Raw genomic sequence first — 13,839 nt, forward strand, 5'->3', positions numbered from 1 at the left:
TTTTGCATCCCAGGACTCTATTGAAAGTACTCTTGCAAAGGTCCATGTCATTCTAAGACCCAAATCCAAGGCCTCTTATCAATTCTGAAGCAGCATTTAATATTAGCAACCCCTTCCTTCTTTTTGAAACTCTCCAACTACAACTACTACCTAACACCAATGATTTTCAAATTCAGGCATCCAGCCAAGACTTCTCTCCTGAGCTCCAGGCCTGTAGATCTTACTGACAACTGTACATCTACACAATCTCTACACACCTCATAATCAACATATCTCAAGTGAATGGAAATACATTCTCTCTTTCATTCTACTTCCTAAATACCTCTCAATTCCAGTCCTATTATAACTACCTTGGTTCAAATCCTCATAATAACAGTCAAAATGCCTCTTGGGGTAGACTACTACCTCCCATAGCCATTCTTTCCCTCTTGGACATAGCTGTCAGGCTAAAGAATACATTTCCTAGCCTTTCATGAATCTGTGAGACCATGTAACCAAGTTTCCAGGAATGAAAGATGAGCAGAACTGGTGTGTGATTTCCACCCTCATTACTTAAAAGAAAAGTTGCTTCCCTTAAAATATCTCTCTCTTCCTGCAAGATGAAGATGGACACATGTGAATGTGTGCTCTACTGGGGTGATGGCATAAAATGGAAGGACCATGCATCCCTGAATAAGCTTATGTAACAGTACTGCCGTACCAACCTGGGCTCACTTCAGAACTGTTACATGAGAGAGAAATAAATGTCTATCTTACTTAGGTCACTTTATTTTGTAGTTTCTTTGTATGGCAGTTAACCTGAACCCTAAAACCTTTCCCAATGTAATTCTTAACTGCTCTTCCTATTTCCAGTATTAACTTACATTTCAGTACATTTGTCACATTACTACTGCCAATTATCTTTAAAACACAGGATAAATACTTTTAGTCTCCTCCCTTATAACCTTTTATGACCCACAGCTCCAGACGTTTTGACATAGCACAGGAGGTGTCATGGAATACAATCTGGCCTTAATATCTTTCTAGCTTCCATCCTTTACGATCCACTCCCATCCCTGACCATACCCTCAATTCCCCACAGATACTTTAAGCTCCAGCATCATTAGGCTTCAACTTTATCCAGTGTAAGACAAAAACAAAACATAACCCAAAAGCTCTGCAAAATGAGAGACAGAAGAGGTAAAGAAAACTACTTTAAATTCTGATGAAGCAACCAAAAAATGTGTGAGAAGACAACGTATATACATTACACACACCATCATTAAAATGATGAACCTCAGAGTATCTTTTTTGTGGGACACATTTGAAGATGCACTGCCCATTCCACGGGCTGAAATGTCAAAGCACCAACACCCATCAGAAAAATAAAATAAGTGACTATTTTAATTTATGGATAATACATAGTTTTGAGGTGAAATCCATATAACAAAGTGTACAATTCAGTGGCATTTAGTACATTCACAATGCTGTGCCACCATCACCTCTATCTAATTCTAAGACACTTTCATCACCCCTAAAGGAGACCCTATACCCTTAAGCAGTCAGTTCCCATTTCCCCCTCTTCCCCAGCAACCACAAATCTGCTTTCTGTCTCTAAGGGTTTACTTAGTCTGTATGTTTCATATAAATGGAACCATACGCCAAGAGACCCACTGTGTCTGGCTTCCTTCATTTTGGCATGTTTCTGAGGCTTCCTTGTAGCATTTTTCAATGTGGAGGACATAAATTTTCCAAGCAGCATTATTTGTAAATGTGACACACTGCAACCTAATGCTCACTCATGGGACAGTGACTGAATTACCTTGGGGTCTCTGTGTGTGTGTATATACACACAGTATTATATAGAATGAGAAAGACTTCTGGAAATTGTTGTGGAGTGATTTCCCTGACATGTTGCTAAGTGAAAAGAACAAAATTCAAAGAGATATCTATCTATAGTATGCTACCTTTTATGAAATAAAAAAATGAAAACAAGAAAATATTCATGTATCTGCTCCTTTGGGTAAAAAACAAAAACAAATAAACAAACAAACAAAACGGCATAACAAGAAAACATGGAAAGGATAAACCCAAGACCAAAGACAGTGGTTATTAATAGGGGATGAGCAGGAATAGGGTAAAAAGGACAGAAACATAATACTTCCTTAAATAATCCTTTTTGTATAGTTCTGCCTTTTAGAATCATGTTAAAGTTTCATAAGCTCTAAAAACACTCTAAAAGAAAATAAATAAAATTAAAGATGAGGCAGACATCTCCAAAATGAATACAAATAGAAACAAATGAACTGGCTGGCTATCATGGGTTGAATTGGGTCCCCCTCAAAAAATATGGTAAAGTCTTAACCTCTAGTACTTATAAATATGACCCTACTTGGAAATAGGGTCTTTACAGTAATCAAGTCAAGATGAGGCCTTTAGGGTGATCTCTATGACTGGTGTCCTTACATAAAGGAAACATTTGGACACAGGGAGCACACTATGTGATGACAAAGGCAGAGATTTGAACCTTCTATAAGCCAAGGCACACCATGGATTGCTGGCCATCATCAGGAACTGAAGGAGAAGCATGGAACATATTCTCTCTCGAGTTCTTAGAAAGAATCAATTCTACTGACACCTTAATTTCCAATTTCCAGCCTCCCAGAACTGAGAGAGAATAAATTTCTGTTGCTTTAAGCCATCTAGTTTGTGGTATTTAGTTATTGCAGCCCTAGGAAATTAATACACCACACAGACTTCAAATGAATAGCATAAGCACTCTGAAAGGGAAAGGGGGGTAGGGAACCAAACATCAGAACAGTACATGTTCTAAAGATGAACAGAACAAACTCTAAACAAACAAGGACTTCTAGTTAGTAGCTGATTTCTCAAAAGAGACATGGATTAACAATTTTGAAATTACTTCTGTGTTCAAGGATTAAGCAAAGAAATGAATATACTGTGGATAACAGAAACTTTCTCTACTGGAGAAGAGAGTTACAAATATGAAAAGAAGAAACTGAACCGTGTAGTATTAGACTGGTATTGGTTTTAGACAGGCAGAGGGGACGAGGGGAGGGTGAGGTATGGGTAAATCTGTATTTGTGTGCACACACATAGGGCCTCCATTTCCCAACTCTATCCCTTAAGGCAGCCTGGTAACAAGGACGCTTCAGTAGCAGTAACTACATCTAGAATCCAAAACAAAGGCTCAAAAACTCTTTCAGATTCAAGGAAACTCAAGAGACCTGGAACTGAATGCAACACATGATGTTGGATTTTCTTTTGCCTTAAAAGGATATTGGGGCAAAAGGACAAAATCTGAGTAAGGCCTGGGTTTTAAATAATAGCATCGTATCAGCCTTAATTTCCTGATTTTGATCACTGCACTGTTATGTAAAACAATAACATTTCATTGTTAAAGGAAATGCACACTACAGTATTCAGGGGAACAGGGTATCTTTTAGTGTAGGAATGATATAGCAAAAATAATAAACTGAGGGGCGCCTGGGTGGCTTAGTTGGTTAAGCGTCCGACTTTCGCTTAGGTCATGATCTCACGGTTCGTGGGTTCGAGCCCCGCGTCGGGCTCTGTGCTGACTGCCAGCTCAGAGCCTGGAGCCTGTTTCAGTCTGTGACTCCCTCTCTCTCTGACCCTCCCCTGCTCACGCTGTCTCTCTCTCTCTCCTAGAAATGAATAAAACATTTAAAAAAATTAAAAATAATAATAATAATAATAATAAACTGAGTATTGAGAAATCTGGGTGAAATACCAAAATTCTTTGTACTGTTCTTTTAATTTTTTTCTACAGTCTGCAATTATCTTAAATATAACATATAAAAATTTTTAATTAAAAATTAAAAATAAATGAACATGGGTCCTATAGAGAAGCAAAACTTTCAAAGAACACTGCTAGAGAACCAGGAATTATTCTCAACATTCCATGAAGTATCTGTAAGGCAATATACGTAATAGCACAGGCTCTGGAAAGAACGGACTCTTATAGAAACGCACTCTTATAGAAAACAAACTGATGGTTACCAGAGGGAAAATGGGTGGGAGCTGGAGGAAACAAGTGAAGGGGATTAAGAGTACACGTATCACAATGAGCACAGAATAAAGTATAGAATTGTTGAAGAGCTACACTGTGCACCTTAAACTAATATAACTCTCTCTATATAGATATATACATGTACGCTAGCTATACTGAATTTTTTAAAGAAGAATTTTGTTTATCATGAAATTAGATTTTGTCTTACAAATAACAAAAGCTCTTCTCCATTTTCTCCAGAAATTAGGATCGGTAGGTTACAAAAGGCTAGAAAGTTACTTTTTCTGCAATGTATAAGAATCTTAGCAACTGAACTCTTAAGTTTGTTTTTTTCTTACATTAAAAATGTTTTTGCATTAAAAAAAGTCATCATTCTGGAAATTTTAGCCTATCATATACAGTATCTGATACTTAAATAGCTGATCACTAGTATTCATTCAATAACATCCCTCTGAACATTTATGTGCCTAGAACTATACAAAGTCTCAAGGTTATAACTAAAAGAAAAAACCCACCTCCAACAAATATTTTATAGCCTACTCTGGACAGAATATTTAAGTTCAAAAAAGGCAATTCTTAAACTTTATTTCATTGCATTTGAGTAGTCATTATAAAGAAAATAAGCTGAAGGAAATAATTTCCCACGCTTGCCTTATTCCACAGCCACCAGATTATCACAAAGAAAATTATAACCCAAAGCACATAAATGTCTCTAAGGAGCTCTACCATGTGTTTAAGACATATGCGTGTGTGTTGGGGCAAAAGAGAATAATAACGGATAGGATTAAGTCAGCAGATAGTTTAAGAAATCAGTTACTGCATTTGTTACCTAGAATGAAAAAAAAGACCATAATAAATAGCTTAACTCTATTCATTTCAATTGTACAATACATGAATATAGACTTTAAAGTTTTTAACTTGAAGTCTCTACTAAAAATAATAGCTATTTTAAGTACTTTAAATGTATTAAACTACCTAATTTTCACAACCCTATGAATCGGAACTACTCCTATCCCCACTTTGCAGAAGGGTATAAAAACAGAGAGGTTAAGTAATTTGCAAAGGTCAGGGAGCTTACTATGATGGAGTCTCAACTACAACCAAAGCACTCTGGGTCCAAAGTCTACATTCTAAACCATTATTCCTTCACCATCACACCACTCTCTGATTCCTGCTACCCATCACAGAAACTCTTCCAAAATAACAATCAGACTTCAAAACTAAGCATTTACTTAGTAATTAACTTTGCAGAACATAAATGAGAACCAGGCATGGACAAAAAGTAACTTGCAAAGTAAAGGCAAAAGAGAGGACTCAAAGCTCAAAGGAAAGTTCTGATAAATTCATAGCATCATTTAGTTTTTCAGTAAAAACAATTTTAACAAATCTGACTGTCCAATCTCCTGGCCAAAAATGCAACAGAAACAGCAGGTTAAGGAGGCAGGTATAAGGGGCTAACACTTCAAAATTAAGAATTGTGTCTTTTCGGGGCGCCTGGGTGGCTTAGTCGGTTAAGCGTCCGACTTTCGCTTAGGTCATGACCTCGCGGTTCGTGGGTTCGAGCCCCGCGTCGGGCTCTGTGCTGACTGCCAGCTCAGAGCCTGGAGCCTGTTTCAGTCTGTGACTCCCTCTCTCTCTGACCCTCCCCTGCTCACGCTGTCTCTCTTTCTCTCTCTCCTAGAAATAAATAAAAAAACATAAAAAAAAAAAAAAAGAATTGTGTCTTTTCACTTATCTTAATGCAGGTCAGTAAATGCTCATTGAAAAAACAAGCACGAAGTGACAACAAAGGACAGGAAAAAATGCCACTGACAGCCTTTTTCTGAGAGGCAACATTTCTCTTTCCTGAGCTGTTGAGGATTTAACTTACAACTATCAGTTACATCATGATAAGTACACTACTCTCAGCATGCTATTTGAGATAAGTGCATTTGAGGAATATTTACAAACGTAACAGTCAAAATAAGTTTTGCAATTTAAGGGAGGGTTTTAGAAAATTTACCTATATTGTTATTTTCCAGTGTCACTGAATACCTTACATTATTTACCTCTGTCCAAACAATATACCACTATCAATCCTATAAAAATATTGTTTGCATCAATCTGCCCCAAGAACAAGTACTATTTTAAAATCTAGTTTCAGTGTGTCATTAGCAACAAAATAAATAGGCAATTCCTTAAATTAAAATAGAAAGCCCAGAACAGACCCAATTATACTGAAGGACTAAAATGCTGGACTTAACTATGCAAGAAAACAAAAAAAAAGGTCAAGTTCGACCTTTACTTCAGGTCATATATACACCACAATAATTCCATATGGATCAAAGATTTAAATGTTGAAAAAAAGTACAACAATAACAGTCAAGTGAATATAAAATACATACACACATAAAAATAAACAGTGAGAATGAGCAAGCCCTTCAGAGCATAAAGAAAAACAGCGATAGATTTAGCTACATATGAAGTAAAAACTCATCTGTATCCAAAAGTCATTAAAAATTAAAGGCATACCAGGAAAAAAAATTGCAATTTACACAAGGATTAAAATCTGTGATAGAAAAAGACTTTTTAAAAAAATCAATAAATAGGGTCCCCTGACTGGCTGTCAGTTAAGCATCAGACTCTTGATCTCAGCTCAGGTCATGATCTCACAGTTTGTGGATTCGAGCCCTGAGTCTGGCTCTGCACTGACAGCGCAGAACCTGCTTCAGATTCTTTCTCACCCATCCCACTCTCTCTCAAAATAAATAAATAAACATTTTTTAGAGTGTTCTTCTTAAAAAATTTTTAAAAATGTTTAGTTATATTTGAGAGAGAGACAGAGTGCAAGGAGGGAGAGCCAGAGGAAGAGGGAGACCATCTGAAGCAGCTCCAAGCTCTGAGCTGGCAGCACAGAGCCCACAGAGCCTGACGTGGGGCTCGAAACTCAAGCGCCATGAGATCATAACCTGAGCCGAAGTCAAACTCTTAACCGACTGAGCCACCCAGGCGCCCCTGAAGTGTTCTTTTAAAAAAAGAAAACCCATAAGAGACAAGTATCTCAATAGAAAAATGGGCATCCTCTGATCTCACAGGTCATCAGGGCCTCCTCTTTGTCCTCCAGCTTGTCTTCAGGTTCCTTTCACCTTCACATTCCGATTGCAACCTGGCTTTCCCCCGGGACTCTGCTTCCTCTTCAGTCCTCTCAAGGTATGGAAATGTGCTCATCCACAGCCCATACCCTACAGGCCCTAGAAGCCGGGTAGATATCCTCCATCCTCGCTGTTGCTTCCAAACAGCCCTCCTCCTTTCTCCTTCAAAGCCCAGCTTCTCCTGCAGTGGCTGCCGTCACAGGGTATCTATCACCTCTTACTCCTTGTAGCCACATTTCTGAAATTCTTAGCCATCCTCCCTCACACACAGACACTGTGGCACCTGGGTCATTCTCTCCACCATCACTACTTCACTCATTTTGGTGACCTCAACATCCTCATAAATGATCATCAAAACACTCGGGCCTCTTGGATCCAAGACCTGCTCAGCTACAACAATCTCTACTTCAGCCTCACCCTATTCACAGGAGCATCTCATCATCCCTCATAAGCACATCACCTTTATTTTTTTAATTAGACATTTTATTATTTTTTTTAATGTTTATTATGGAGAGGCAAAGAGAGAGTTGAGCAGGGAAGGGGCAGAGAGAGAATCCCAAGACGGAGACAGAATCCCAAGCAGGCTCCACACTGCCAGCAAAGAGCCTGATGTGGGGCTCGAACTCACCAATCATGAGATCATGACCTGAGCTGAAACAAACATACAAAATAAGTCCTTTATATGAATAATGTGTACTCATACGAATAATGTGTATGGCAGGTGATGGCCAAGTGTCCCTTAGGTCCAAGGACACAGCAAGAAATGGAACACAAAAGCACAGAATAGTGTCACAACAAATAATTGCCTTTTCTAATAGCAGCTACACCACTTGCTGACTATAGATGATGTCGCTCTTCAAGCCTGAAAGCATAAATGATGACAAACCAGGTTTTGTGGCTGACAAATTCCTCACCGCAGACCACCAGTTTAGCCCACCTCTGTGAGGACCTGGGATACCCTGGTGAGCTATGTCCACTCATGGGCATCCTTATCTTACTTGTTCTTTGTAATGCCTGTTCACCAGTTCAGTGGGAGACAAGCAAATTAAGCTGGCCTCAGTAGTATATTCTTGCCAGTCTTTGAACTTCAACCTGCCCTTTGTGGTCTACATAAATGTGTGTGTTCCTATATGTATATGTATGTGTGGATGTCTGTATATAAACCTACAAGAAAATCCAGAGAAAATCACCAGAAGTTGACAGTATGCATACACCTGGAAGAATGATGAATGATGCTTAGTTTCTTCTTTGATTAACTGTATTTGTTGACAGTGTTCATACACTTGGTAGAATAATGAATGATACTTAGGTTCTTATTTTTAACTATAGTTTTTTTACTTTTATTACACTGTATGTTAACTAAGTGGAATTCAAATGAAAACTTTAAGCGGCGCCTCGGTGGCTCAGTTGGTTGGGCATCAGACTTCGTTCGGCTCAGGTCATGATCTCATACTCCATGAGTTCGAGCCCCGCGTCAGCCTCTGTGCTGACAGCTCAGAGCCTGGAGCCTGCTTCAGATTCTATCTCCCTCTCTCTCTGCCCCTCCCCACTCGCACTCTGTCTCTCTCTCTCTCTCTCTCTCTCAAGAATAAAATAAGAACATTAAAAAAAAAACCAAAACTTTAAGAAAATGTTATAGGCTTTGGTTAATCAAAGGATGACTGAGGAAACCAAATATAAATTAAAGCTACATGAATAAGACTGTAAGTCCCAGTGACATAGACAGACTAACTTTATACTTAAGCAAACAATTTTGTCCACATGTCTGAATAAGTCCTCATTTAGTTTCAGGCTCAAATTGGATATCAGTTGTTTAAAAAAAAAAAAAAAAAGAAACAAAATAACAAACTCTGGATGTAATTCTTCATTACATTACACTTAAGTATTTCAGATTTGGTTTTTGTTTTTCAAAAAGTCATAGGCAGGCCATCAGAATTTTAATTTAGAAAGCTGTGAACATACCACCAAGAAGGTGTCTCCCTCCACCACATTCCAAATCTAGTCTCCATCTTATCAATCCTCTCAGGCTAGTTACCAGCTTGCAGAAGAACATATTAAGTGACACCACGGGGAGATAATCAGCAAAATCCAGACTAAGGGAATACTTCTACATGACAAATAACCTAGTTTTTTCAACAAAAAAATTGCAAGGAAAAAAGATTTTTTTTTTAAAAAGAAGAAGAGATAAAGAAGGAATCTACAAATATAAAAGAAACGAGCCATATCAACTAACTGCAGTGTGTGGGGCTTTTGTGTTATTAGGAAATTATTATTAAAATTGTTGAAAGGCAACAACAGTATTGTTGTTATATATTTTGATCACTTTATTAAGGCATATTTTAAAATCATGGAATTCATTCTTACCAAGTGTACAATAGGGTTTTTTTAGTAACCTACCAAGGTATGGAACCATTACTATAAACCAGTTTAGAATAAGACTCCTCGTGTCCATTAACTGTTAGTCTCCCCGCCCCCCCCCACCCCACACACACTCTTTCTGACTACAGATTTGCCTCTTCTGAACAGTTCACATAAGAGGAATCATACACTATGTGGTCTCTTGTGTCTGGCTCCTTTCACTTAGCATGTTTTTAGGTTCATTCATGTCATTGGACTCATCAGCAGTTTGTTTCTTTTTACTGCTGAATAGTATTTCATTTTATAAACCTATTTTGTCTCTTCATTTACCAGTTGATGAGCAGTTGTTTCCAACTTCAGGCTACCGTGAATAATGCTACTATGAGCTTGTACATGAAAACTGTGTAGGCAGATGCACAAGAGAAGAACTGCTGGGTCATTTTGGCAAAGCAATGTTTAACTTTTTAAGAAAATTCCAAACAGTTTTCCCAAAGTAGATGTACCAATTAATGTTCCTGTAAGGGTTCCTGTTTGTGGTTATATTTTGGGTATTTTTTGAGTTATATTTTGAGTATTTAGCTGTACATGCTTGAAATAGTAATGATTTGATATTTGGGATCTCATTCAAAATTACGAATGGGAAGAGGGTGGCTGGTATAGATGGAATATATGGTCGGTCTTATCTCAAGAACTGTAGAACTGTTAGAAGTAATAACAGCTACTTACTATACAAGGTACTACAGTACTTTGTTCCAGACACTATTTTAAGTGCTTTAGATATATTAGCTCATTTAATCCCTACAACAATCTTAAGAGGAAGCTACTGTAATTACTTCCATTTTAGAGATCAGGAAACAGAACCAGAAAGCTTAAGCAATATGGTCAAGCCAGGACTACAATCAAAGTAGCCCGGCTTTAGACTTGTGTTTTTAAACATCGGACCATGTATTTCAAGCTCAACAACAAGTGATACATGAAATTAAAGCAAATAAATTAAATATTAAAAGTCAGGTGGCTTCTAATGAAGATCTAGGTAGAGAATCCAATGTTAACTAAACTTAAAGTTACTTCTAGCAACATATAAATGATAATAACCCTTGTTATCTATGGATAGAACACGATTTTTTAAATTTAACTGTATTTTCTTTTAAAACAGTGATCAATATAGGCATGGCAGTGTTTAAGATTAACATCATAACAACACAAACACTGCATTAGTCAGAAAACAAATGACTTGATGAACAGTAAGATTTTTCAAGTTCCTAATTGTTTAAAGGAAATTTTAAGAGGTACTGAACAAGTACTGTGTACCAAACACTAAGCTCAGTGCTATGGATACAAACTTGATTAAAGCCTTGGAACAAAGAAAGGCATTTCTAGAATGACAGTACAGATGTGGTTAAGTGCTATAAGGGAGCTATTCACGCAGAAGAGTCCTCTTACTCAGATCAGGAGCAGGAAGACCTGAAAGAGAAGATACTAAACTGATTTGAAGGAATGATGCATGTACAAGCTACTTCTAATTAGAGACGATTTCATCAAATAACATAGCTACTTCTTACTGATTACAAATGAAGGCCCTGCTTCAACTGCCAGATCTTCATTTTTTTTTTAAACCTCAGATTTCACCAACCTCAAATATCCCCTAAAAATAGAGGAGATTCAAAGAAAAAACTATCTTGTATGTTAGAGTATTAATTAGACTATACAAAATCCGTAAATATGTATAACTGAGAAAGTATTTTTTCATTCATTATATTTGAGTGTGGTCTGATCACAGTCCATCAACACGTCCTTAAATTTCATCTTAATGGCACTTCTAAAAAGTTTACTGATGATCTAAATCAAGGGCAGGCAAACTACAGCTGCAGGTGGCCTGGTGTGCTAAGAATGGCTAAGGATGGTTTTTACATTTTAGGGGGAGAAAGGAGACAAACTGGGAGGAAAGAGGGGGAACTGTGTACAGAGACCACATATGGTCCACAAAGCCTAAAATACTTTATTATCTGGACTTTTCAAAAAAATTGCCCATCTTTAAAGAACAAAACAAAACAAATAAACAAAAAAACCTACCAAGCGGATTTCTGGTAACACCAGGGATAAAGCCCATTTTTACCAAATTATCAATTTGTTGTGGAGGAACCCAAGAGAAAGGCAGTACCATCACTGTGGAACTCAGTCTAGACACTAGCACAACTACTTGCTTATGACGGAAAAGAGAAAAAAGAGAAAGAACTTTTAAGAGAGGATAAACAAGGGTATGTAGTTAGCTCAGAAAAACATGGGTTTTGCAGGGGGTAGGGATTTCAGAGAGAAAAATGTAGCTGAAGCAGAAAAAAATGCAGTCATCTAGGGGCTCTACAATAAGCTACTCAAGTTGGAAGGTAACCAGTATTACAATATTACTGACTCATCAAATGGGAGGGTTATGTGGACTGAGAAAACGGAGGAGACTCAGAGAAGCTACCTGCCCAAGTTCACACATCAAGAGTGCGGGACACACAGAACTGGACCTCAGGCACTGCAGTCCCAGCTCAGTGCCTTCCCCGGCTTCACACGGGCCTGTCAGCACAGGACAGGGCGAACCTGGAAAAACAACACTATACACTGGTGACAAGTTAGCTCAGTGGAGTTCAGAAGCAAGAGCCTCTTCAGGAGTTCTCCTCCTCCCACAATTATGAGTTATTTTTCAAGGAAGAACTGAGCCAGGTGTCTACAGAAGAGGAGGAAAGAACAGACCCCAGTTCTATTTCCCAGAAGATGTTAGGAACAATCAGAAAATACTGACCAAACATCATTAAAATCAGCCTTAAAGATATACAGTGGCTTATGGCAATAAGAAACATCACATTTCAACTTACCTGGTTCCAGTTTTATTACTTTAATTGCCGCCAATTCACCAGTGTTAACATTCCGTGCCTAAAAGAGAAGAAAAGATTATTTTGTAAATGTCATTTTAGTTTACTATTTTCAGTTATACAGAAATAATGTTTAAAGCAAGAACTGCAAAAGGGATTTAAATATACAAAGCAAACAGTATATTCTTCACAATGAATGCCAACATTAATTCAAGTCTAAATTTAATAATAGTGATAATAATAATTAACACATATAGAGACTTCAGTCTGTGCCAGGCACTATTCTAAGTATTTTCTATTAGTTCATTTATCCTCACAACAATCTTACAAGGTAGGTACTAATATTATATCCACTTTGCAGATGACAAAACTGAAGCACAGAGAAGTTAAAGAACTTGCCAAGGCCGTGTTGCTTATAAGCAACAGTAATGATTCTAATCCAAGAAGACTGATTTCAGAGTCTGAGCTTTTAAGTATCACATTCTATTTCCATTCACTCTAAGTCCATTTAAAATTTTGAACTGATTAACCAACTTGACAATAAACTATTTAAAAAATTTTTTGAATTGATTAATAAGCCTTAAACTTTTTTTTAAATTCTTTTTTAAATTTATTTCCGAGAGCGAGAGAGACAGCATGAGCAGTGGAGGGTCTGAGAGAGAGGGAGATACAGAATCCAAAACAGGCTCCAGGCTCTGAGCTAGCTGTCAGCACAGAGCCCGAACCCACAAGCTGTGAGATCATAACCTGAGCTGAAGTCGACGCTTAACCAATTGAGCCACCCAGGCGCCCCATAAGCCTTAAACTTTTAATCTTAAAAATCTTAGAATACGAAAATCCAATAATTTATAAACATATAATGATAAAATAAATATAAAAACAGCTCTCCCCGCATCTGTTTAAACATAACTGATAGTACAATCAATTAAGTGCAGTTCAGTAAATATCAAATATATTTCATAAGCTATGTATTAAAAATAAAAATTATTTAAGGAATCAATTGGTAACATTTGATTGCTGGCATTTACAACCATAATTATGTAATAATAAGCTGAAGCTGTCTTTTCAATTCATATGAAAATGGCAATAATTCTGTCAACTTAAAATGTTTTATAATTTGGTAAGAACTTTCACATTACTTGCAACTGTTATAACTGTTACATAAGACTACTCACTGAAACTTAATTTTCATATCAACCAATGAAGATCAATACAAAGAATTCACTGATCACAAAAAGATACATTCCTGTGAGCCGAAATGCTCTTACCTACAACAACTTTCCAGTTTTTTTTTTTTTAATTTTAAACTAGTCTATACACCCAGTGTGGACGCTGAACTCACAACCTCAAGATCAAGAGTCACGTGCTCCACTGACTAAGCCAGCAAGGTGCCCCACAACACTTCCTTATTAATGGATTGGTGAAAATCAGTGAATCAGCCACAAGAAATGATAGCAACATT

General features: G+C 37.3%; 1 protein-coding gene across 4 annotated transcripts in view; it reads right to left on the minus strand.

The window, feature by feature from the left end:
* MAP4K3 (mitogen-activated protein kinase kinase kinase kinase 3) overlaps window positions 1-13,839 on the minus strand; it is a 194,724-nt gene that overhangs the window by 116,346 nt on the left and 64,539 nt on the right. For all 4 annotated transcript variants that reach the window (XR_005531592.1, XM_039251258.1, XM_039251257.1 and 1 more), the window contains exon 2: window positions 12,381-12,438. Coding sequence is in view for 2 of the 4 variants with exons in the window: in XM_039251258.1 (XP_039107189.1) it covers window positions 12,381-12,438 (58 nt within the window). In the remaining 2 variants the exon portion in view is untranslated. The remainder of the gene's footprint in view (window positions 1-12,380; window positions 12,439-13,839) is intronic.

This window comes from Hyaena hyaena, unplaced genomic scaffold, assembly GCF_003009895.1.
Source record: "Hyaena hyaena isolate Hyena2069 unplaced genomic scaffold, ASM300989v1 scaffold_388, whole genome shotgun sequence".
Classification (NCBI taxonomy): Eukaryota; Metazoa; Chordata; class Mammalia; order Carnivora; family Hyaenidae; genus Hyaena; species Hyaena hyaena.